The sequence below is a fragment of the Nicotiana sylvestris genome, chromosome 9, assembly GCF_000393655.2.
Source record: "Nicotiana sylvestris chromosome 9, ASM39365v2, whole genome shotgun sequence".
NCBI classification, from domain to species: Eukaryota; Viridiplantae; Streptophyta; class Magnoliopsida; order Solanales; family Solanaceae; genus Nicotiana; species Nicotiana sylvestris.
The window spans coordinates 86,843,100-86,870,403 of record NC_091065.1 but is presented as its reverse complement, the minus strand read 5'-3'; the positions used below and the strand labels follow the sequence as shown (position 1 = coordinate 86,870,403).

Sequence of the window (27,304 nt, the reverse complement as noted above, 5' to 3'; positions counted from 1 at the left end):
ATTGTTGATCTCTCCCTCCCTGTTTGCTGGCTGAGTGTTATAGTAGCATGTATATTTGAACTAAACAAACACTGTAATCAGTGGTTCCACCATCCACCCTAGTTGTCTGCCTATGCATATACGGCACTTAAAGTAATTTTAAATCGGTTGATCTAAAGGTTAAAAGGTTGGTATATCAAAAACAACAAGGATGACACATCACGGGACATGCAACCAAAATAAGACATTGCCACATGGAAAATGTATGGTTGTTTCAGTGTATCACTGATTAATCTTGTTCTTCAGTTATCCTGCTAGCGCCTAGCATTAGGTTACTAGTTGTCCATTTGATCCAAGCACTGGGATAACCAGTTGAGCATTACCATTTCCCTACTTTCATATGGGCTAATCACAGGGCTTCCAACAATCTCTCGAAGTATGGGCTGAACATGAATTCATTAGGGAAGTTTGTTGCCCAAATGATGGAATGTTTGTCTTCTACTTTTTGTGCTGAAAAATGTATACTTAAAAATCATATGATCTCTTTTGCTGCTCCTAGCCATTTTTTCTGTGATATATAGAGGAATTTCACCACCTTTTTATATTTTTACATTTTTTATATTTCTCATTTTTATTTCCTTTTTCTTTTTCACAGAGCTGAACAAACTTATGAATATACTCCACCTGAAGCTCTTTTGAATGCCAGTTGGTATCAAGGGCTGACTCTCACTACTATGAAGTATGTCAGGTTCTTGTTACTTCTGAATTTTAGTTTTGGTTATATGCCTGTTATTATGTTTCCACAGTTGTATAACATAAGTTGTGCATTCGTCATATAAGTCTTTTGAATATCTAATGTGTAATTTGGAACTGAATGACTCCTGAAGACAACCAGATTTTTATTCATCATTATGACTGGTATTCACTTAATGTAAATTCATTCATTAACTCAAGAAAATCAGCGCACCCAAGGGTGTGGCCTAGTGGTCAATGAAGTGGGTGAAAACCATGAGGTCTCAGGTTCAGATCCCAGTAGAGGCAAAAAACACTAGGTGATTTCTTCCCATCTATCCAAGCCTTGTTGCTGGAGGGAGGTGGCAGGTTTCCCGTGGAATTAGTCGAGGTGCGCGCAAACTGGCCCAGACACCACAGTTATCCCCCCCCCCCCCCAAAAAAAAAAAACCTCAAGAACATCAGCTTAATCACAAGTGTTTATTGTAAATGTTACATGCACTAGTCTCACAGAGCTTCTCATTATGTTTGTGTTGAACAGGTATGACATGTGGAGTGTTGGTGTAGTGATCTTAGAACTGGTTTTGGGTACTCCAGACGTGTTTCAGGTGAGTTCTAGGACGCGTGCTCTTTTAGATCAGCACCTAGAGGGTTGGAGCGAAAGCTTGAAGGAGCTAGCTTACAAGTAAGTCCAGTTTAGAAATGATTATGCCAGCTCGATAGAGTACTTTTTCGACTTCTTGGAAAAAAATTAACGTGGTTAACCATATATGTTGCATTTTATTTTGATTATTTTTCCACGTGGAAGGTGATTGGTATCTTGTTTTACAATACGGTAGTATATATAAGTATTACATCGTCTTCAGTTAATCGTCCACAAAAAGATGTAGTCGATCTGCCTTAAGTACCACTGAAGACAAGGTGTCTGATTTCTGCACAACTGAAATCAGAACCTTGAGGATTAAAAGTTGATGAAACTATGTCTTAACCATGACTTATATTTCTGCAGCAATCTGTGTTTAAGGTGATGGGAATATGGAGAAAGAATAGAGTTGTACTGTGAGAGAATTTTAAGAGAATAGAAGATGTATTAAATACCTGATGATTTGATGAATATAAGACACCTATTTATAGGTGTTAAATACAATACATGTTATATTTTTCAATCTGGGACGTCTAACACAATTACATTACTCTTCTAATACTCTACTCTGACATTATATCGCTAACAGTTAACATTCTAACACGAATCTGAAGTTACTCTTCTTTGTAGTTGACTTGCAATGTGTACCTTAATCATAAGTTAAGCCACAGCCGGGAATTTTGATTGAAATATGTGGTGTCACTTTGGTAGCTAATAACAACTGATTTAGATTTCAAATTTCATTTGAAATGACTACGATTCATTAGAAAATAAAAAGGAAGTTAAATTCCTGTGTTGACATACAAGTTGTCTAGCACATGTATACACATGTACTACATCATAGCTAGCACATGTATATGAGTTGTATAGTAGGTGTAATACAAGTTGTGTAGCACATGTATACACATGTACTACATCATAGCTAGCACATGTATATGAGTTGTATAGTAGGTGTAATTAGGTGTATGACAACTAATAGATTAGGTGAATTAGTATTATAAATAGGCCTTGTAATCTTCTCTTCTAGATATGAAATATAGAACTTCTTTGGTTTCTAACATGGTGTCAGAGCATTGAAGTTTTTTTCATCAGTTTGTTGTTGAGAATTTTTTTTTTCCCCGTTCGAATTATTTTTGTTCAGAACAGTCTTTCGCTGCTTTGATTTTATTTCACTATTTCCGGCCATTTTTTGCTCCGGCCGCTTCTTTACAGATTTTTCTACTCACTATTCCGACCAAAGTGGTACTGTCAGAATTTTTTTTCCTGACAACTTTCATTTTCCAAGATCACTGTTCCGGCACTGTTCACTGCACTGTTCACTGTTCAAATATTACTATTCACTGTTCACTGTACTGTTCAAATATCACTGTTCACTGTTCACTGCACTGTTCAAATTTCACTGCACTGTTCTTGACTATTTGATTCTGCTATTATTTGGGTGCAAGATGACTGAAACGAAACCTACCGTTGATGTCATTCCGGTTATGTCCAAAATTACGGAGAATAAGTTCATGGGTTCCACTTACATGGATTGGAGTAAGACGATTCGTCTCTATTTGCGGAGCATCGACAAAGAGAACCACTTGGTTGATGATCCACCCAAGGATGAGACTAAATCAGTCTGGTTAAAGGAAGATGCAAAATTGTTTCTCCAAATCAAGAATTCGATGCACAGTGAGGTAAATGATCTAGTTTCTCATTGTGATTATGTGAATGATCTAATGGATTATTTAGATTTTTTGTACTCTGGCAAAGGAAACTTGTCTCGCATGTATGATGTGTGCCAGACATTTTACCATCCATCCATGCAAGATCGCTCTCTCACCACTTACTTCTCAGAGTTTAAGAAGGTGTATGATGAGCTTAATGTTATATTGCCGTTTAGTCCAGATGTGAAGGTACAACAGGCTCAGCGTGAACAACTGGCGGTCATGAGTTTCCTTTCTGGTCTTTCTCCCGAATTTGAAGGGGCCAAATCGCAGATTTTATCTGGGACTGCTATCTCTTCCTTGAAAGAGGCCTTTACAAGAGTGTTGCGTACTGAAAAGTCTCATCCAGGTCCGACAGCCACGATCGATAGTGGTGCTCTGCTTAGCCGCGTCCAAAAGAATAGGAGTCATAGTAATCGCAATCGGAGTAGCGATAGTCGAGACCTAAAGCAAGGGGAAGTTGAATGTTTTTATTGTCATGAGCTCGGTCATACCATACGTTATTGTGTGAAGCTTCAGAATAAGAACAAAAGATCTCAGTATGCCAACATCGCCACTTCCGAGACTATTTCACCATCTCAGTCATCATCTCCTCCTATCAATACTATCCCCGAGTCAGGTAAAACCACTAAGTGTCTCCTCTCTTCGTCATCCAAATGGGTCATTGATTCTGGTGCCACAGATCATATGGCAGGTAACTCTAAACTCTTTTCCACTTTTCAGTCACATACCCAATGTTCCACAGTTACTTTAGCCGATGGGTCTACCTCATATGTTTTAGGGTCTGGCACTGTTAACCCAACATCTTCTCTTTCCCTTAGTTCCGTCTTAAATTTGCCTGATTTTTCTTTCAATCTAATATCTGTCAGTAAACTTACTCGTACTCTAAATTGTTGTGTCTCATTTTTTCCCAATTATTGTCTTTTTCAGGATCTTACGACGAAGCAGATTATTGGTAAAGGTTCTGAGTCTGGGGGTCTCTATGTTCTTGAATCACAGGTGCCGAAATCCATTTCTTGTTCAACTGTGTTGTCTCCCTTTGATGTACACTGTCGATTGGGTCATCCATCCTTGTCTAGTTTGAAGAAGTTATATCCTCAGTTTCAGAGTATTTCCTCTTTAGATTGTGAGTCATGTCAGTTTGCTAAACACCATCGCCTTCCTAAAGTTTCTAGAGTCAATAAACGGGTCGACTTACCTTTTGAGTTAGTTCACACCGATGTTTGGGGTCCATGTCCTATTATCTCTAAAACTGGTTTTAGATATTTTGTTACCTTTGTGGATGATCATTCTCGTGTTACTTGGTTATATTTAATGAAAAATCGTTCGGAGTTGTTTTCAATTTTTTGTGCTTTTTGTGCTGAAATAAAAACTCATTTTAATGTTTCCGTTCGTAATTTAAGGAGTGACAATGCAAAAGAATATTTTTCGGATTTGTTTAAAGATTATATGGCTACAAATGGTATTCTACATCAATCTTCTTGTGTTGACACCCCTTCTCAAAATGGGGTTGCAGAACGAAAAAATAGACATCTTCTTGAAGTAGGCCAAGCACTCCTCTTTCAAATGAAAGTGCCAAAATGTTTTTGGGCTGATGCCGTCTCTACAGCTTGTTTTTTAATAAATCGTATGCCATCTTCTGTATTTCATGGTAATATTCCTTACAAGATTCTTTTTTCCTCTAAGCCATTATTTCCTAATGAACCCAAAATATTTGGTTGTACTTGTTTTGTTCGTGATGTTCGTCCACAGGTAACTAAATTAGATCCAAAGGCCCTTAAGTGTGTGTTCTTAGGGTACTCACGTCTTCAAAAAGGTTATCGATGTTATTCTCTAGATCTCAAAAGGTACTTAGTGTCTGCCGATATCACATTCCATGAAAATATACTCTTGACTTGTTGCTGAAACTGGAAAGTTGGGATCTAAACCATGCAGCATGCCAATGGTTCCTAACACACAACTCGTGAAAGAAGACGGTCAGTTATTCGAAGATCCAGAGAAATATAGGAGATTGGTTGAGAATATGAACTATCTTACAGTAACTCGTCCCGATATCGCATGCTCTGTCAGCATTGTGAGTCAGTTTATGTCTTCCCCAATAGTCAGGCATTGGGCGCGGCTCTGGAGCAGATTCTTTGTTATCTAAAGAGATCTCCAGGACGGGGTCTAGTATATAAGAATAATGAACACACTAACATTGAGTGTTTCACAGATGCAGATTGGGCAGGGTCAAAAGCCGATAGGAGATCCACGACAGGATATTGCGTTTTTGTTGGTGGAAACTTGATTTCGTGGAAGAGTAAGAAACAAAATGTCGTATCTCGATCTAGTGCGGAAGCAGAATACAGAGCTATGGCACAATCTGTGTGTGAGGTTGTATGGGTACATCAACTATTAAGTGAAGTTGGCTTCCAAACTACATTGCCAGCAAAGTTGTGGTGTGATAATCAAGCTGCTCTTCATATCTCCTCTAATCCTGTATTTCACGAAAGGACTAAGCACATTGAAATAGATTGTCACTTTGTTCGTGAAAAGATTCAACAAAAGCTCATCTCTACAGGTCATGTTAGAACTGGAGATCAATTGGGAGACATTTTCACAAAAGCTTTGAATGGAGCTCGAGTTGAATATATCTGTAACAAGTTGGGCATGATCAATATATATGCTCCAACTTGAGGGGAGTGTTGACATACAAGTTGTCTAGCACATGTATACACATGTACTACATCATAGCTAGCACATGTATACACATGTACTACATCATAGCTAGCACATGTATATGAGTTGTATAGTAGGTGTAATACAAGTTGTGTAGCACATGTATACACATGTACTACATCATAGCTACCACATGTATATGAGTTGTATAGTAGGTGTAATTAGGTGTATGACAACTAATAGATTAGGTGAATTAGTATTATAAATAGGCCTTGTAATCTTCTCTTCTACATATGAAATATAGAACTTCTTTGGTTTCTAACATCCTGAAACAATCTCAAGCCAATTGGCAGGTGCTGAGTGCTTGGTACTTAAGTCTGTTAATGGAAAACATCATATTATGCTTCGTATATGATTGAGTATTTGTAAGGAAAAGTTCATCCATAAACCCCATAAGATTTCGGGCTTTTTCCTTACAAATCACCAACAGTCTTATTACAACTGAATTTCAATTTTTTCCCACTCGTATTAATTTATATAAGATACTTCAATAGAGATTTGCTCTAATCAATTTGTGCTACTCCTTGTTAGACGTTGCATTGTAGAGGAAAGGTTTTTTACTTGGTATCAATTAATAGAGGAAAGGAGCTTTACACATTTACATGGTCTGTCTGATGATGGGAGCATGAAAAAGATAATTTTGGTTTGAAGGATTGCTCTTACTCTTTCCAGTTAGGTTGGCATTCTGCTAAATATAGCGGCAATATATGTTTTGACAGGCTTAGATCTTTCATGGAAATGTGTATTCTGAGCCCTGGAGTTACCTCAAAACTTCATCAAACTAGAGCAAAATATGACCAGGTGAGTGGTCTTCTTTCTAAATCTATTGGTCCACTGTGTTGCCAGGGTTTTGTCCGAGAGATTTATTTTTGACAATGACAATGACAAGTATTTTTATTGCTTGATGCTACTGCTCTTTTCTCATTTTCCTCGTGCCGAGGGTCCACTGGAAACAACCTCTCTACACTCACTGTAGGGGTAAGGTCTCCGGACTATCTACCCTCCCCAGACCCCACTTGTGGGATTATGTTGGGGTTTTTGTTGTTGTAATGACAAGTATTTCTTAGTCTGTTTCAATGTGATAAAGTTTTGACACTTATTTGGAACTATTGTAAAGTGGGTTTGTTTTAGTTGTGTATTGAGCTATCAGTACGTCATTAAAGATCACCTTAGTTCAAGCTCTTGCAATTATGTTCAAGTTACACCAATACGGATTAGATTTATTCAATGTCATCCAACTGATTCTTCATTCTTCTATCTCATTTTTTCATTTTTCCCCTTTATTTTACCAATATAAGTGGATGTTTGTCTTATACCTGTTTATGGCAGGAGATATTAGGTGGTGGAAACGTATTTCATTTTCATATCTAACCTGTGAAAAATGCTTTCCTGACATTTCTGAAGCCTACTAGTTTTGGCAGTTTTATACGGTGTAAAAGAACATCTCACATGTAACAGGAAGTATTAGGTGGTGGAATATTGTGATTCAGTTTCACATTAAATCCGTGAAATGCTTTTCCCAAATTTCTGAGCCTAATGGTTTTGTGACGCATCATTTGTCTGATAAGTAGACTGAATTAGTAGAGTCTCACTTCTCCACATTTGCAGTTGGAAAAGCTAGCTGGTGTCGGTCAATATTTTCAGATTTTATCTGTCAAAATGCTCTTTTCACTTTTATTTGCTTTTTTATGATATTAGTTTCTTAGTCTAACTACTGGAGTGAATCATTCACATTTCACATCTTTCCACCTTCTATTCTGAGAGCTTATTCAATGTTTGAGGTATACCACTAAACGTGTACCTGTGTTATAGCCGTGATAATTTTTAGAGTTTGGGAATGATTAACTTCAGTGTTTTAGAGCTCATCTACATTCATTTAAATTCTTATTCTTCATTCAGGCCTCAGTTTCACCAGCTCCATGGAAATGTTCTGAAGAGTTCTTTTCTCGTCAAATAAAAAATTGGGATCCTCTGAAGATAGGGTTTGTATTCATGTCTGCTCTCCGGACTCCCTACCAGAATCCCGATGCCTTTTACCCTGATCAAATGCCTTTTACCCTGATCAAAAGGACAAACTACGAGGCAACAAAGTTTCAAGTTGCTAGCTCACTGAGAATAGTTTTTATTGCTGCAGGTTCCCAAACATATGGGCGTTGCGACTAGTACGTGAATTATTACAATGGAATCCTGTAAGCTCTGTCTTCAAATAGTCTAACGCCTAAAATTTACATGTGATGCATCTGTTGTCTATTTGGCATTTCTCCTTGTTAATTGACAGATGAAATTAGTATCTGACTCTGTAGTCTGTTAACTGCATCGTCATTTCAGGAAGATCGACCTAGTGTCGATGAGGCTCTAAAACACCCATACTTCTCGCAAAGGTAATCAGAAATACCAGGTGGGACAACTGTTCCGGTATGAACAGCTAAAAGCCAACAAAACCTGCACACATGTACTTACCCAACGGTTTGTGATTCGAATGCTCGTGGCCATCTACATGTCGATGTCAAGTTTCTTTTTCTTGAAATAGCTTTATGGGATGTTGTGGCCTCACACTGCACTCAAGGTTATTTCGTTGAATTTATTGTCCGGAGGGTAAGCTGGATGAATTAGGGAAGTTGGCAGCAAAGAATGAAGAACCGGGAGAAATTTGATCTTTCTTCACTTCTTGCCTCTGCAATGAAGCACACAATTTCATGTAAACCAATATCAAAATATCTTTTTTTTTTAATTATCTCAAGAGGATAAGCATGTCATATCTTTTATGATTTAAGTTTGTGTATACGGATAATGTAAAGTATTCACAATATCAATGTATCAATGTAGCTTAACCAGTTGTAGTTACAGAGAGTCGTGGGAACTTTAATTCTTTGGAAGCTCATGGCAGTATCTTTCCGAAGATTTATCCCCTAATCCCTTTGCAGTTTCAGCTTCATGAATGATTGCCTGCAGTTGATGACTGCAAGAACCAAAAGACCCAGAAGCAGCACACTCATCCATCAAGTAGGGCAGGATGTAACTGATAAAATTATGTCCTTCAAGGTGAAAGCAAACTCACAAGGTAATGAATCATTACGTTTTAGCTAGTGGAGGACACTTGGATTACAGGCAAATGCTAGTTAAATTGAAAATAGATTTACCACTACAGGTTGAAGCGGGATGGTAAGTATCATTCATTCTCAACCAGAATGCTCGGTTCGAACTTCGGGAATAAAGTTGCCTTTGTTAAGGAATATTTTACCCTAAAATGGGATCCCTCGTGCGAATTAGACTTAATCGGCCCTAAAACGAGTATCGAATATCGAGAGAACCAAAAAAAAAGAAAAAGAAAACAGATTAAGATATAATGAAGTAGTTTTAACACATAAAAATCTCCATAAATATGATTGGAGAGATGTTTGCTTACACCTTGCTTTATATTGAAAGGGGTAAGAAGCTTGCTTACAGTAATACTTCTTGAAAAGGTCCCCTATCATTTAGTAAACAACTTTTTGCTCCATTCCGCTTAAGGAGGTGCATCTTAGTCCTATAAGCTTTATGCCCATACCAGTTTTCCCTAAAAATATTCATAATAAACCACTTTTAAAAAGAAAAAATTGGGTGGGATGGTCATATATTGGGCCTACTATGAGTTTTTAGCCACTATTTGAAATGTAATAAGGAAATAGCCACGAAAATAAAATTTCACGGAAGAACTGCTAGGGGACACGAATGACTAAAGGAGTTTGAACATTTATTAGATTAAATCCCATAATGCTGGAGTTCTAACTTTAAAAGGTCTGAACTCCAAATATCGGTGGTGGAGTTCACATTAGTTGATTTTTGAACTTTAACCTAATATATTGGGTTTCACTTGTCAAAACTTTGTTGTTTCGTGTTTTAATGTTGGGGGTATTTCCAAACTTTTTGTGCAAAATATAAAATTGTGCAAAATACAAAATTGTCGGTCAATCAGAATTAATTGCATTCACTAGCCAAAAAACATATTAAAAAATTTATATTTTGTTCGCTATTATTTTTATAGCGGCTAAAAGTATATATTCCTCAAAAAATATCCATGTCAAAAGATGCTAAAATTTGAGTAGTGATAGAAAAAGGTAATTATTACTAACTTCTTCCTTTAACTAATCAGCAAAATCTTTTTTAAAATTGTTGGCCCACAAAAACCCCTAACATTCAGCGCACTAGAACTCCCAATATGCATTCAACTTAGGGTTCTATTTACTTTTGCTACCATAATAGACCAAACCTACGCTCTACACTGCAATTGCAGACTCCATCTCTCAACCTCTTGAGGAAGTACATCTTCGACTTCCTATAGATTCTATTTTGCGTTTTATGTGCGTATCCAAATATTTTAAGAACCGTACAAATACCTATGAGTTTGCTATAATTCAACTCCATGAGTCCTTAAACTACAACTTCAGCCTCAAAAATTCCCTCATCAACAGTTCTAATTTTTTTGTAGTTGTGGAGAAGTATTCTAATTTCAGTACGTCTCAATAAAACCGTGGCAGCAAGTCAAATTTTAATAAGAGTCTTTTTTTGTTCTTTTTGTTTATAATTTAGTTATCTTACAAAATATAATATTAATATTTATAGTGATTTCTCTTTTTCTTTCTTTTTGTATGTAATGTAGTTATCTTACAAAATATAATATGAAATATTAATATTTATATTGGTAAGAAAATTCAAGTTAATAAGATGTTAGTAGTCACGTATTTATAACCTGTTAGCTTAAATCTTATTATAAAAATATTATTTACCAATTCGAAGAATTGAATAGCTTAATTCAAAGTTCTAAAATATTTCTATTATTAAAAAATAGACATTCTTTCTTTCTACGGAAAAGGGTCAAATATGTCCCTCTACTATTCGAAAATGTTCACTTATACCCCATTATACTATTGGTCCACCATAGCCCCTCATAAAACTGATGCAAAAATACCCTCTACCGTTAGGACCCTCCACCATGACAAAATTATCCCATGGCCTGACATATCGTTGAGGTGGATGCCACGTGGCATGCCACCTCATCGCACCTATCCCATTTTACTCCCTCCCCTACTTTTTCTTCGCACCTATCCCATTCAATTAGGGGTCGTAAGTGAAAGTACAAAGGGGAAGGGGGAGTTGAATTGCTTATTTTTAAAAACTTTTATAAGTAGTTGACTAGTTTATCATTTAGTCGACTTGAAATAAGAATAGTATATAATAATAAATGTAGGAATAAAGTGCAGGAATTAAAGACACTAGAATTTTTATACTGGTTCGAATTCAGTGTGAATCCTAGTCGAGTCCCCTTGGGTTGCAAGGGTGTTCTTTTTCAGTGATCGATGTTTCTTGAGTACAAAATGAATGGCGTAGCTTTACACCAATAGCTTAGTCTCTATGTCTCTCTTCTTTTCTTGATGCAATGCCTCACCCGTGTTTATCTCTTTTTCTTCTCTTACTAGTTACACAGCAGATCTAATGAAACTATAATGCTTGTTTAGATTAGAACAAAAAGAGAGTAGATGGTTCGATCAAAGTATATGAAATTATGTCAGGAGCATCTGTATATATATGAGGCCTTCGCGAGTCTTGAGAGATTACAAACCCAAGGGATTGATCCCTGAAAGGAATCATAGATTGATTCTTTCCAAGAATAAAGTCAAGTTCTCGTTGATCTTTCTTGATTAATGGCTTTGACGACTTTCCATCCGTTAGGCATATCTGCTGGATCCCTTGATTTATGCCTTCATTGATTTCCAATGATCTTGATTTTCTTTGATTTCGTGACCTTCCAGTAATAACTTCCATCAATCTCTGATTGATTTCTCTTGCCATATTTTCGCTACTTCTTTCTTGTTGATCATTGATTCTTTTCCTTGTTGGCTTTCGTCAATCTTCAATTGATTTTATTCTTGCCGGATCTTTACTACATCTTCCTTTTTGCATCGTAGATCATTAAGTCGTGTTGTTTGATCTATTTCTGACCAGTGTTGTTTCTTTGTTTCCTTGAGTCCATGTGATCCTACATCAATTATAATATATTATTGTTTATCATTGAAACTTATACCTAACAATCCCCCCTTTTTGATGATGACAAAAATAATATATATTATATATATATATATATATATACAACAGTTGACTTCCCTGTTGTCGACTCTCCCTAAATGAGTGCAATAAAATGCATTCGACTCCCCTCAATGAGACTCCCCCTCAATGAGTACGACAGAGTTCAGTTGACTCCAACCTTGTACCTGCAAAATATGTATAGCCTTTCTCTCTTTTTTTGACATCAGCAAAGAGGGGATAAAAACAAGCACATTATAGATACTAAGGGAAATTTTGTAGGCATGCAGAGTTATGCAAAATAAAGCAAAAAAAATCTAACGATTGGTTATCCAGTCCAAAAAAGCAAAACACAAAAAATTATTTGAAACTTCCACACTAACAACGCAAGAAGTAAGTAAGAGTGTTGCAAATCGCCTCCTGCAATTGTTCAAAGATGGCATTGGCTAAAACTATCACTCTATCAATCGTGTCGTGTACTTCCTTGAAAACTTTGACTGTGTTTTCTCTAAGTCTAAGAATTGCAATTCTTATCTTTGAAACATCAGACCATGTCTCCTTGCAGATTACATGGATATCCCAACAGTAGACTGAGTGGTAGCAAGGAGCTCCTTGATGATGGTCAGTAGCTTGATAATGGCAGTCAGTTTCTTAGCAAGATCAGGATCACTTACATTGTGATGGGAAGCAGAGGCTTTGGTCTTGGGATCAGATTGAACATGCTTGATTTCACCTTCCTGTTTCTTAACCCAGGAGCCCTTTATACACATATATCCCATACTAGCAAATGCCCTAGAATTGTAGGATTTTGAAACAGAGACGAAGGGGTATTCTGAGATAGAGATGTTATGAGCTTCTAGGATGTGAGTGATAGCCATACCATAAGGCAAATTGGTGGGTCATCAGCACTTTCTATCATGAAGTTTATGACCCAAGAGGATAATTTGACCTTGAGTGTGGTCACAAGACAGTAAACAAGAAAGGTATCTCTTTGAGAGAAGGTGGAGAAAGATCCAGTACGAGGAAGCAAAGTAGTTGCAACAATGTGAGCTAGAACTCGGGTTTCAAAGCTAACATCACTGGGACCTAACTGATTAGGGAGGAATTCGGATGGAAACTCAGAAATACAACATTTCGCTTGATCAAAGGAGATTTCAAAATCATCAGGCCAAGAGTTTTTGAAAAGCATTGGAAAACCAGAGCATTTACATTGAAAAATTGAGTCGAACACAGCACAATCAAAACAATGTGTTTACCTAAGTTTAGGGATTCCAACTTGTCAGATTTGCTAGAACAAAGATTTGCATAGAACATTCTTACCAAGGGTTCATAGACTTAAGGAGGGGGAACATATAGAGACAAATTCTTTACCTTACAATTTAGAGCTTCCAAGTCATCAAGGTCGACTACTCTGCCATGAGCGATTGGCTTGTCTTTCAAAGCAACGAAGAAATCCCTATTAGGAGTGTCCCAGAAATTGAGGTCAGATTCTAAGGAACTTAAAAGATCATATTTTGGATTCTTCGGTGTAAAGGATTCAGGAGGGTCTTCTAAAGGCCTTTTCCTAGGGCTTTTTATCCTAAGTGATGAGAGTGATCTGAAATTTCTGCCTGAGAAGAGGCGAAACCTTCTGAGTGGCCGAACCCTAGGTCTACTTATTCAGAAGGTTGAGAAGAGGGTTTTCCTCTGGAACAAGTACTTTTCCTAGTGAAGGCAAAGAGATTTTTGGAGTGTTTGGCCATGGAAGCAGTTATTGGGAGAGAGATTAACTGGTTTCTAGGCGATGAGAACGATGGGGATTGAAAGGAGTGGTTCATTGATTAAAAAGGGGATTCTGACAATTGAGTAAAGAAAGGAAAGGGTGTTAGTGATAAGTCGTGATGATTGGTTTTCCTTTCTTGAAAGCTGCAACTGATGGGAAAAGAGAGGAAAATTGGAGGCGCTACATTAATGAATACAAAGAGGCAAAATTGAAACATTAGGCATACAAGACTTAAAATTATCACATAGGTCCTAATATTAATGATTAAGGGAAATAATGTCATGCAATTCTCTTAAAGATAAAAATCTATCTTCAAGTAAGGGCTTAGTGAAAATATCTGCTAATTGATCAATAGTGGCAACAAATGATTATTCTATATCTCCCTTAAGAACATGATCTCTAATGAAATGATGTTTGATGTCTATATGCTTAGCCCAAGAGTGATGCACAATATTCTTTGAAAGACATATGACACTTGAATTATCACAGAATATTTGAATAGGTTTAAAGAATAGTTCATAGTCACCCAATTAATGAGAAATCCATAATAATTGTGCACAACATTGTCCAATGGCAATATATTCAGCCTCCATTGTGGATAGTGCAACTGATCCTTGTTTCTTACTGTTCCAATATATTAGTCCTTTTCCAAGTAATTTTTTTTCAATCCGCTAGGCAAGCGCCTAGGGCTAGTTTTTTTTATTAAAAATAGAAAAGAAAATACAATAATTAGGAAATTGTCATTGTCTTCCTTCAATGAAAGGAAATAGACTTTGCACTCTAATGTAACGTATTATCAAAATTGAGCATAATACTCAAATTGATATCACATTATGCCTACTAAAACTTTGTAGTTGTCAAAAGAGCCCAAGTGAGTCCATGTCGACGTTGTATCTCCAGTCCAAAGCGTCCCAGTTCTAGATTTAAATCTGATTTGCGTGAATAGCCCCTTTTCAGCAACTTCACGTCGACTCCACCAATTTGGTAGCCCGGTACTGTAGCACCTGATCATGTGATGTCCCCTTGAGATTCCCACACTATTGAGGGGGCCAAGGTCCTTGGCATTTGCACCCAAAGTAATGCACATGCCTACAATGTGCTTGTCTGCATTATTAACTTCATTGTTTGGTATTTGAACCCATGCTTTACATGTTTTTGCTCCTTTTGATACATGAGTTTGTATTTCCAAAAAATAACCAGCAACATGCTAATGTCTTGATGTCCTTTCCATGTGCTGCAAACCTTTCCATTGCATTTCCAAAAGAATGAACTACATGCGTGCGTTGTATCCTGGAGAAAAGTGTTGTGCATAAACATGTATACACACTGCCAGCAACTCGAATTAGGTGTGCTCGCACAACACCCAACGTTACTAATCCATGCGTGCATGCCTACACTTTCTAGCTTTGTTCTTGTAAATTGCAGCCACGCTTCTAAGCTTTTCGTTTGCATCGATGACTCTTTTTAAGCATGAGTCTTGTTAAGCATTACATTGGCAAGCCTTTGTTTACCAGGCGTGGCACGATTCCTCTGTCCCCATATCTTAGTGCTTGTAGGTAGCGTGAACAATTCATTGTCCATCTTTCGTTACACTGCCAGCTACCAATTGCATGTCCTATTTTTTTTTGTCGAATTCCCATGCGCATGCCTTCTTTCCCATGTGTATGCCAGCGTGCAAATCCTTTTGAAAACAGGCGTGCATCCCTGTTGGAATTTAAACTATCCTCCCAATTGTTGTAGCTCGTCGACCGAGTAATCTCCAGGACCCAAACATCTTGAAGCATTCATTCATATAGTAATGCTAGAAGCATGCGTGTATTCCATGTCTCTGATTACATCCAGTTTTGTTATCCCAATGTGCATGCCTTCATATTCTCTCAAGCTGCTGGACGCCTACTTACAAAAAAGCTCGAATTTTGCTTCTAACGATGACTCCTCGATCCCATGCAGTTGTTCCAGGCATGCCTGCCTTTGTCGTTCCTTTTGTCTTGATGGAAAACAAGACATTCCCAATTCATTGCCCATATATGCATTTTAATTCTTGGCTTTCTGAAAGCATAGGATAATATACTCGTAATGGCACCTGCACGAGAGAAAAGATAGTTAGAAATACCAACCATTATATCCTCCTCCCTTAGGATTTGAATATATTGGTCGATTAATTTGACATGGCTCCTGCTTTTCCTTTTCTCTTTGCTTCTTATCTCCTGTCCACCTTCACCCCTAGACTTGGACATTGCAGCTTGTCTTCATTAACTAACCTCCTTCCATGTGCATCTAGATGCCAGAATTGTTGGCATTCTATTTCTCCATGATCTAAAGCATAATTAGCCAAGTGATCTGCCAACTTGTTGCCCTCCCTATGAATATGAGTAACTGTGTAATTGCCCCTATTCATTAGTTGCATCATTTCCTCTACCTGCTCAGATATGATCCATGGTGGTTTCCAGATCCCATCCATTATCTTTTTAATAACATTGAGTCAGTTTGAAGCCATACATGAGAGTATTGATGAAATCTGCAGAACCTTAGTGCTTCTACCATGGCCTTCGCTTCAGCTACTGTGTTTGTTGTCTCCTCAATCTCCTTCCCTACTGACTTGACTATGTCACCATTTTCATTTCTTATATAAAAACCTATTGAGCTCCTGCCTGGATTTCCCCTCGATGCACCATCCATATTAACTTTTTGCCATCCTGCACTTGGAAATTCCCACATGACTTTGGTAACCTTAAGTTTAGGAGTGAAATTTTCCATCATAGCTAATAGATCTTGCCATTTGTGAGGTACCATGTCCATCCCAGGCTTTCTCACTTTCACAAATGCCTGGAGATTTGATGAAACTTGATAAATCACCCTGCTAGTTGTCACAGCATCACCATACTTCATAGTATTTCTTCTTTTCCAGAGTTCCCAGACTACACATGAGGGGAGTGCTTGCATTACTGGTTTGAGCCTTAAGCACACATTTGCAGTCCAACATTTTGTGATTGCTTGGTGCAATGTTAATCCCTCCACAGCTATTCCTGCCCTCGATAGAAAATACTTCCAAGTTGTCCTTGCAGTTTCTGATCTAAAAAACAAGTGCTGAAGAGATTCCTCGTCAGGCTGTACACAACACCAACATTTTGATGGCATGCAGTAGCCTACCCTTTTCAAGAAATCATCTAAAGGTAGCTTTGCTTTCCACACTCTCCACATGAAAAATGCTATTTTAAAAGGCAGTCCCTTTACCCAAATCATCCTATAAGCTGTTCTTGGTTCGTCTCTTCTTCTCGTATAATCCCATGTTGACTTAACACTGAAATATCCTCTTGTTTCCAGCATCCAACAAGGCATGTCAAGAACCTGCTGAGGTGAAGGTAGTTTGATTTTCTCCAGAATGTGTACTGCTAAGTCTTCAGGAAGCATTTCAAATAGCCTGTCCACATCCCACTCACCATCTAAGGTAATATCATGTACATTATGTACAGTTTCATCAATGCCAAAGTCCTGAGGAACTAAAAAATATAGTGCCCCAAGACTTGTCCAGTTTTCAAACCAAAATAGTGAGGATCCCCTTTTTGTTTGCCAAAAATTTTGATGTTCAATCAGATCTCTGCATTCCAACATTTTTCTCCAAATGTAAGACCCCCTTTTCCATGGAACAATTACAGAATTCAATTTTTTACATTATTTCTGACATACGAAAGAGCTCCATAGGCTTGGTTTTGTTCTGAAATTCCACTACAACTTGCTGAATAATGCCTTTGCTACATCATGCAGTGACCTGAAACCTATTCCTCCTTCCTCAACTGGCATGCATAAGGTATTCCATGAAACCCAATGCCTACTAGTTCCTCCTACAGAGCTGCTCCAGAAAAACTGAGCAAACAATTTGTGCAACCTATTTATCACATAATTTGGAGGGTTTATAGCTGATAATAGATGCATAGGCATGCTTTGCAGTACATGGGATATGAGAACTGCCCTGCCCCCTACTGAATAACTTACCCTTCCATGATTGCAGTTTGTCCATTACCTTAGTAATTAGGGGCTGATAGTATTCCAGCTTTCTCCTTGCATAAAATATAGGACAACCTAAATATATGATAGGAAAATCATTCCTATGAATGCCTGTGATCCTTTCCACCTTACTGACCACTTCCATGTCTGTTAAATGATGCAGGTACACAGCTGATTTGGTCTTGTTAACAAGTTGCCCAGATGCAGCTTTATATGCATTCAACACTTGCATAATCAGCATCAGAGATGTTTCATCTAAGAATGAGAAAATAATCATGTCATCTGCATACGCCAAATGATTGATCTTTGGACTCCACTTTGGCATCCCAAATCCACAAAAATATATGTGAGTATGTAGTGCATTGATACCCCTAGATAATGCTTCTGCTGCCAAGATAAACAAAGTTGGAGATACAGGATCACCTTGTTTTACTCCCTTTGAGGACTTAAAGAACCCATGAGCTTGATCATTGATAAGAATAGAATACCAATTGTTTGAAACTAATCCAAAGACAATCCCTATCAACCTTTCTGTGAATCCCATCTTTCTCAGTACCTTGGTTAGGAATAGCCAAGATAATCTATCATAAGCTTTGGTCATATATAGCTTCAGGATGACATTAGGTCCAGCCTTAGTTCTAAGCCTAATATCAGTCACTATCTCCTGAGTTAGAAGGATGTTTTCTACAATATTCCTGCCCTTAACAAAACCTGATTGTTCCTCCGATATCAGACTTAGGAGAAATTTCACTAGCCTTTCATGTACCACCCTCGATATAAACTTATTTGAAAAGTTACTGAGACTTATTGGTCTTAAATCAGAAAAAGTGGTAACTTCTTTTTTCTTTGGTAGCAGAACTAGGTTGGTGTGTGTTACACACTTGGGTAGCTCATGACCATTGAAAAAAGCCCTCACCATGTCGTACAGGTCATCCCCTATTATGTCCCAACAAGAATGATAGAATTTGCCTGTCATACCATCTGCCCCCCCCCAGCACTACCACCATTAAGTCCGAGTACTGCCACTTTAACCTCCTCTTTTGTTGGCTGCATAATCAATTCTTCATTCTGCTCAGTGTTAATCAGATTAGGAAAATGCTCTACTATATCAAATGATGAAGGAGTAGCTGCTTCTATGAACTGTTCCTCGTAGAATTTGATAGCCTCTTCTGCAATTTCTTGTTCTTCTTCAATCCAGGTTCCTCCACTATTTTGTATTCTGTTAAGCTGAAGTCTTTTCCTCCTACCTCCCACTTGTGCGTGGAAGAACTTAGTGTTCCTATCCCCTTCCTTGAACCAAGTGATGCCTGCCTTTTGTTGCCAATATTTCTCCTCTAGTGCAAGACATTTGATCAATTCTGCCTGAACCTTTTGTAGCCTTTCCCTGTTCATCCCTGTAGGATTTGCTTCAAATTCTGCTTCATGAACCATCACTACCTCCTCCATGCTTGCTATCTTTTGGAAAATATCTCCAAATGTAGCCTTACTCCACAATGAAAGGGCCTTCTTTAATTTTTTTAACTTGTGATTAAAAAGAATATAAGGATTTGCACTAAAATCAGCTGTCCAATTCTCTTTCACCACATCTTTAAAAGTTGCATGTTCCACCCAAAAATTCAAGAACTTAAAAGGCTTTTTTATTGGTTGAGTCTCAATATCACACTTCAGATACATTGGACTATGATCGGAACCAGTCTTTGACAAATGTTGCACCTCTATTCCTGGAAATGTTTGTTAGAACTGAAGATTGGCCAAGCATCTGTCTAGCCTTTTGAATATACAGTCTTCCTCTTCTCTCCCATTCCACCATGTAAATATGCTACCTTTAAATCCAAGGTCGAAGAGATTACAAGTGTTGACGCAGTGTCGAAAATCATCAATTTCATTCAATGACACAGGTAACCCACCAAACTTTTCTTCTTCGTCCCATATTACATTGAAATCTCCTTCTACAAGCCATGGTGCATCCATATCCCTTGACATTGCATATAGTGAATCCCATAATTCTATCCTCTCAATTACATCACATTTAGCATATATCAATGTTAGGACAAACTCCACATGCGATTCAGTATGAAACAATCGTAGTGTTAATTGTTGCACCATATTGTACATAACAGTTACCTCAAATACCTCATCTATGAAAGCCCAGATCTTGTTGGAAACATTTGAAATTGCTTGTGCAAGTCCTATCTTGTTTCTATACCTTTCCAGTTTTTTTGCTTTGGCTCCATTAATCCTACAAATTCATAGTGATTTTGCCTGTGCACTTTTGTCAACCTTTCAAAGTCCTGCTGTGTGTTGACTGACCTTATATTCCAAATGAGAGCATTCATCACTGATTGTTTGATTTAGTTAGCGTTCTCCTTGTGTGCACCCCAGGTTTTTGGGCTGCAAAATTATCTTTTTGTTGCTTCTTCTTACCTTTTGCTGTTGATTTTGCCTTTTCCACTTGTGTAGGTGATAAGTCACCTTGCCTTGCAGCATTCATAAGGTGTTGGGTAGTTGATTCGTGATCCATGTCGTATCCTGATCTACCAGGTTTTTCTCCTTCTTCATTGTCTTCCTTCCCTCCTGATGTAGCTCCAAATGCATTCTTTTTAGGGACCAACGCCTTCTCTTCTCCTCGTTTTTAACAGCTGCAACAGCTTTTTCTCCAATGTAACAATAACCTTTACTATTTCTGTTTTTTGTTTTGGCTGTTTCTCCTTCTCTGTTGTGTTGTGTCCTTGTGGGTCTTCTTGTGATTTCTGAAGTTTATCATCTTCTGTTCCTCCAGGATCACTTACCTCTAGGCCTCTTCCTTCATAGTTTCTAATTTCTGTGACTTCTGCTATCTGATAATTATTGTTGTGCTCAACAATTTCTGATCCTCCCATTATTAAAAAATTACCAGTTTTATTGTTGTCATTGGCATGGAGCTCTCCATTTACACTTTGCTCGTTTACACTTTGCTCATCTTCTTCTTTGTCCTTCTCATTTGGTTCCTCATCAGCTTGTGCTCCTAGTGGTACTTCGTTCTCCTCTAAATCGTATTCCCTTTGTGCATCCCATAGCCTGCCTCCACAACCTTTCACTCTTTCTTTAAATGTAGACGATTTTGACCCTTCAGCTTGAGAATTTGGAGTTTTATTAATTTCCTTGTTCATTAATGTATCTTGTGATGGGATTTCCTGGCATGATGTATTGATCTTCACTATTCCATCTCTTGTTTTATCCTTGAAACTTCTTTCTACCCATTGTGCAATATCGTTTTTTGCTTTTGATTCCTCCTTTCCATTGACTAGACCATTAGTCGAACCATTCCCCGATGAGTTAAGATGAAAAACTTGTGCTGCTGGATTTAGCTTTCCCTCATTATTGACCATATGTTTTGGTTTTTGCTTTCTAGATGTTTGGTTATGAACTGCTGGACTATTTGTTGTTGCATTAGCTGCCACCATTGCCAATTGATTAACAGGTTCTTCCTCTTTATCCATCCTTTGTAATATTGCAAACTTGTTAGCTACTTGAACATGAGCATTATCTTCATTGTCTACTGCCACCAATTCCTTACCACTGTTGCTTTGTGCTTCTGCTTGTCTATCTACAGTGTTTGTACCCTCCTTGTTCTTATTGTTTTCAAGCTGCTTAGCTGGTGCTATCTCCATTCCATTATTATTGAGACTAGTATTTTGATTTACTACATTTCTAACTCTGTTGTCCTTCACTTCCTTCCATTGCTCTTTTGCTGTAACATTCACATTACCCACGGCCTTTCCATTAGATAAAATCATTATAGGCTGTGAGTTCCCTATGTCCTGCTTCTTAGCTGTATCTACTTGGTTAGCATTCTCCTTCTCCACATATAGTTCAGGGTATATCCTCCAACATTCAAATTGATCATGTCCTTGAAGTTTACAATGTCTGCAATATTTAGGCAGCATGTCATATTGAATTCTCACCCATTCAGTTCTTGTTGTTCCATTAGCTTCATTGAATATGTCCATCCTCACCTTTTTAGGCAGATCTGGAAGTAGATCAACTAGTACCTTCACCCTAGCACAACTAGGTCTAGTTTTATTAATTGTTGCCATGTCTAGATGCATAGGTTTACCTACTGCTGTAGCTAGAGAAAATAGACATTCCTTCACAAAAAGGTTGGCAATAGACCTGGGAATGAAATCCAAGCCATTGCCTTGGGTGTTTCTTCATCTGCTCTAAACTTTGAGTCGTAAATCAATGGCCTAAGCTGATATTAATAGCCATCCCTGTCCTTTATGTAATGAGTTTTTGATGAGAAATGAAGATAGTCCTGCCTTAATGTCATTCTAATCAAAATGTGCCTATCCCTTAGAAATCCAATGTTACACTCACCTTTAATTTCGCATTGAATTGGTATTAACTTACGCAGTTGTTGAATTTCTAGGCTGCCATAAGAACATTTACCAACTATTGCATATTGTAATCCTTCAATAATATCCATCCTTTCTACTTCTGCTTTTATGAACTGAATAACATGCTCTTCATTCAATATTGTAGGTAGACGAATGGGAATTGGCTCAATTTCCTGTGGCTCATGCATTGCAGCATTTAAAGTGCAAGGTTTCAGAATTTTGGAGTAATCCATCGGTTGTTTGTTGTTATTTGTGTTCCCTGTTATTTGTGCAATGTTTGGAGGAGGTTGGGTAGGAAGCGCAGCCACAAAAGGTGGCTGGCCACCTACCCGTGTGTTCATTACAATTGTAATTCTTTAGCACTTTAATTATATGACAAAGGTGCAGCAGCTTTGCAAGAAAATGATACTACTGTAATTCGAATTAGCTTCACGTTACTTACTTCTTATGGCTGTGAATCCAATTTCACAGTCCAAATTGTAAAAAACAGTAATTTCGATTTAAAATGAAGCTTAGAATTCAAACCAATCTTACAAGAGAAGAGAACACTTTCACGTTATCAAAACAAGCTGTTGTGCTGAAAAGTAGCACTGGAATTAGCTGAATCGCTGAAATTGAATGAAGAACACTGTCTTCTACAGTAACTCGTGAAAATGAAATTAAGATCTACAAAAATTGACTATAGATCTGAAGTTGAAACCAATTGGGTATTATTCGTAAGGAAATTATGTATCTTTTGACACCAAGTTTGGTTAGTTCCACCACCGGATGTCGGAGTTATGACCGGAAAATGATGACGAATTATACGGTTCCGCTGGTGCTTTTTCTGTCTTCCTTATCACCTGCAAGATCATCATCTGAAAAGCCTTCTAATTTAAAATTGTTAGAGCATGGATACCATAATCTGTAGGAAACCGTTCCAATGAGATAACAAATTATTCTCTTTACGATAGTTAGATGTGATTCTTTAGCAGCTGACTGGAACTTGGTACATTTACAAACACTAAACATAATATCTGGTCAACTAGCAGTTAAGTAAAGAAGAGAGCCAATCATTCTACTATATTTAGTTTCATCGACAGGATTTCCCTTTTCATCTTTGTCAAAATTTATTGACGAGCTCATTGGTGTGTCAATAGCTTTAGCACTGCTCATACCAAACTTTTGTATTAGCTCATTTGTGTATTTTGTCTGACATTTAAACATTCCTTCTTCATATTGTTGGATTTTAAGTTCAAGAAAGAATGTTAGCTCTCCCATCATACTCATTTCACACTCACTTTGCATAAGATTTGCAAATTCCTTGCACAGAAGAGGGTTAGCACTACCAAAAATAATATCATCAATGTAAACTTGAATAATAAGATTACCTTTAGATGATCTTTTAATGAAAAGTGTAGTGTCTACTTTACCTCTTGTGAACCCATGATCAAGTAGAAATGAACTGTGTCTTTTGTATCATGCTCGTGGAGCTTGTTTAAGTCCATACAGTGTTTTAGTCAATTTGTACATGTGGTAGGAGAAATTTGAATCTTCGAATCTAGGAGGTTGTTTTACATATACTTCCTCCTCAATGAAATCATTCAAGAAAGCACTTTTGAAATCTATCTGAAAAAGCCTAAATCTCTTAAAAGATGCGTATGCAAGAAGAATTCGTACTGACTCTAGTCGAGCTACTAGGGCAAATATTTCAACGTAGTCGACTCCTTCCTGCTATGAGTAACCTTGAGCTACTAATCTGGCTTTGTTTCTCACCACCTTTCCATCCTCATTCAGCTTATTTCTAAAAATCCATTTTGTTCCAATTATAGTAGTGTCTGCAGGTTTAGGCAGAAGTTTCCACACTTGATTTTTGTCAAATTGGTCCAATTCTTCCTGCATTGCTTGTAACCAGCTTGAGTCTCTTAGAGCTTCCTCTATTTTCTTTGGTTCAATCTGAGAAATGAGTGCTATATTTGCCTTCTTCTTGAGAGTTTCCCTGGTTTTCATTCCTTCGCTTGGATCTCGTATGATAAACTTTTGAGGATATTCTGGTTCACTTTTCCATTAATTTGGACGAGTTGCACTCGTGTGAGTAGTTGACTCCTTCTGTGATTCTGATTGACTGTCGCTAATCTCATTAGTTGACTCCATGACACTGTCAGGTTCGTCGACTCTTGAGACTTTCTTGACTTAGGAGTTTCTTGAATATGATCTTCATCACCTGCAATAATTCCTTTCTCGACCGTAGTATTTTTTTCATCAAATATAACATGTACTGATTCTTCTACACATAGTGTGTGTTTATTATAAACTCTAAAAGATCTACTGTTTGTGGAATAGCCTAGAAAAATACCTTCATCACTTCTTGGATAAAATTTTCCAAGATTATACTTACCATTGTTGTGGATGAAACATTTACTTCCAAACGAGTGGAAATAGCTTATATTGGGTCGGTTACCTTTTCATAGTTCATATGGAGCCTTCTTCAAGATATGTCTTATGAGATATCTGTTGAGAATGTGGCAGGCTGTACTTACTCCTTCTGCCTAGAGGTGATTTGGCAAGGAGTTCTCCAATATCATAGTTCTCGCCATACCCTGCAAAGTTCTATTTTTCCGCTCAACTACTCCATTTTGTTGAGGTAATTTTGGAGCTGAGAAATTATGGGTGTATCCTTGATCGTTGCAGAAATCTTCGAATGCTCTGCTTTCAAATTCTTCTCATGATCACTTTGAATGGTTGTAATAAGATACCCTTTTTCCCTTTCGACTCTTTTACAGAAGATCTCAAAAAAAAATTCAAAGTTTCATCTTTGTGAGATAGAAAAATCACCCATGTAAAATGTGAGTAATCATCAACAATAACAAAAACATATCGTTTTCCTCCAATGCTAGTAGTTCTGGTAGGTCCAAACAAGTCCATATGAAGCAATTGCAAAGGCTTTGATGTAGATACAATGTCTTTGTTTTTAAAGAGTTTCTGGTTTGTTTACCAATCTGTCATGCATCACATATATGATTTCTAGAAAAATTGAGTTTAGGTAACACGATAATTAAGTTATGCTTGGAGAGTTTTCCTATAAGATGCATGCTTGCATGACCAAGTTTCTTATGTCATAACCATGGATCATCAGATATGGATGTTAAGCAAATATGACCATCTAGAGTTTCAAAACCATCAAGAATATAAGCATTTCCATACCTTTTTCTTGGGAGGATTATTTTACCTATTTCATCTTCAATAGCACAACCTGTTTTCTTGAACTTTACTTTATACCCTGAGTCGCATAGCTGACTTATACTCAAAATATTGTACTTAAGTCCATCTACAAGATAAACCTTAATAATATCACAATTGTTAGTGAATGGAATTGTGCCAGTGCCTACTATTTTTCCTTTTGAATCATCACCAAATTTAACGCTTCCTCCATATATCTTTGTAACTTCTTTAAACAGGTTTTTTCACCTGTCATGTGATTGGAACACACACTATCTAAGTACCATTTTCCTTTGCGGCTCTTCCCATGGTGTTCTTGCAAAAAACAATTATCACTTCTTTTTAGGTACCCAAGCTTGCTTGGGTCCTTGTTGGTTAGTATTACTAGATTCAAGATTGTTTTTAGGTTTCCAAATCCATCCCGAAATGTTGGATTTACGAAATCGACAAAAGGAATATTTGTGTCCACTTTTATTACAGTAGTGACACATAGGTCCTGATCCACTTTTGGATCTTTCAGTTGTGTTAGTACTAGTGGACTCTGTTCTGACTGATGTTTTTTAGTTGACTTGTAAGTCGCCTGGTTCGACTTGAAAGAACTATGACTGGTGGTTTTGCGCATGCCATTGAGTTGCATTTGCAATTCCTGAAACTCATCTTGAAGTACTTCCTTTTCAGTTTAGCATACTTCAAACTTAAGTTCCCAGTATTTCTTTTCTCTGTTGAGTCTCTTTAGTTCATTCATCTTTTTTGGAGACTCTTTTAGAGTAAGGTCAAGAATGTCCTGCAATTCATTACATCTTTCACAATTATAAAATCTTACCTCGCTTGTCTCACCTCTAGCCATAAAATAGTTCTCATTATTGTCTTTGCATTCATTGTTTGATGTATCCTCATCTGTCCGGCACTCCGAGAGTTTATTCATGTCATTTTCCAGGATTGTCATGAAGCATAGATTAGCTACCTCTTCGTGTTCTGAACTGTCTTCATCACTCCAACTTCCAAATGATTCATTTTGGTTAAAGCCTCTGGAAACTTTTCTCTTAAGATCTGGGCATTTAGCTAGAACATGCCCATATCTTCCACACTTATAACATTTACCATCATTTTTGTCTTGTTCATTATATTGCCTGATTCGCCTGGGTGGTATCCTGTCTCTTCTTGTGTTTCTGTATCTTCTTATTAGACCATCCATGTTCCATGATACCATGGCGATTTCTTCTTCAAGATCTTCAGGGTCGTCATCAATATCATTGTATGCTCTTTCAGTTGTGGCTTTGAAAGCAACTATTTTCTTCTTTTATTCCTGGCTTGTTTTCTTGAGATGAGTTTTATCGAATACTATAAGTTGTCCTCGAAGTTCATCATAACATAATTTGTTCAGATCTTGTGATTCAAGTATAACCACTTTTGTCTGCCAAGTAATAGGTAGACTTCTCAGAAATTACCTAACTTGATCACCACTTGAATATGGTTTCCCAAAAGCTTTTAGATCGCTAATGATTTTGCTAAACCTGGCAAATATTTCTTCAATGGATTCTCCTTCTTTCATCTGAAAGAGTTTGTAGTCATTGATCAACATGTTGATATAGGCCTCTTTTACTTTACTGTTTCCTTCATAAGTAACTTTGAGTTTATCCCACATTTCCTTGGTTGTTGATAAGTAGGGATTTTGACCACTTATTTGCTCTCTTTTACTTGCGTTTTAGCTCAAAAATGCTTAAAGGTATTCCCGAAAACTAACAAAATGTGATTACTTGCAGGAACATTGAAAAATGAGCCAAATAAGTCAAAATCAACTCGTAAAGGAGTAAAAAATGAACAAGAGCCAAAACTGGGCAAAGAGGCCAGCCGTACTGACCACACAATTCTAGTGCGGCCGTAGAATAAGGTTCATAGAGGATGCTTTTAGACAACTTAGACAATGCAAACCGCACCAAAAATATGCGGCCGCAGAAGGACAAATGCGACCGCAATCATTATTATGCGGTCCGCAAGATTGAAGAATCAGAGAGTTGATCAAAGTCCAAATACTAAAGAGTGCGGACCGCGACACTTTTGTGCGGCCGCAACCAGTTTTATGCAGATCGCAAAAGACTTCAAGTTCCAGCCCCAAGTTCCC

The 27,304-nt window shown here is 37.5% G+C and overlaps 2 protein-coding genes across 8 annotated transcripts in view; one reads left to right on the top strand and one right to left on the bottom strand.

Annotated features, from left to right (window-relative positions):
* The window catches only part of LOC104242093 (uncharacterized), a 61,138-nt gene extending 52,517 nt beyond the window's left edge, over window positions 1-8,621 (top strand). For 2 of the 7 annotated variants that reach the window (XM_070156400.1, XM_070156398.1), the window contains 5 exons: window positions 635-718; window positions 1,253-1,396; window positions 6,501-6,582; window positions 7,681-7,970; window positions 8,110-8,621. In XM_070156400.1, the coding sequence (XP_070012501.1) occupies window positions 635-718; window positions 1,253-1,396; window positions 6,501-6,582; window positions 7,681-7,944 (574 nt within the window). In that variant the 3' untranslated portion in view covers window positions 7,945-7,970; window positions 8,110-8,621. Of the gene's footprint in view, window positions 1-634; window positions 719-933; window positions 1,102-1,252; window positions 1,397-2,799; window positions 3,034-3,993; window positions 4,406-6,500; window positions 6,583-7,680; window positions 7,971-8,109 lie in introns of those variants that run through there. The other 5 variants (XM_070156405.1, XM_070156401.1, XM_070156399.1 and 2 more) reach the window with 4 other exon arrangements.
* A 16,458-nt stretch (window positions 8,622-25,079) lies between these two features.
* LOC138877883 (uncharacterized) lies at window positions 25,080-26,827 on the bottom strand. Its single transcript, XM_070157529.1, has 4 exons — window positions 26,631-26,827; window positions 26,006-26,444; window positions 25,622-25,852; window positions 25,080-25,304 (listed from the first exon to the last, which is right to left on the bottom strand). The coding sequence occupies exons 1-4, from the start codon at window positions 26,825-26,827 to the stop codon at window positions 25,080-25,082; spliced, it is 1,092 nt and encodes a 363-aa protein (XP_070013630.1).
* Between the last annotated feature and the right edge of the window lie 477 nt (window positions 26,828-27,304).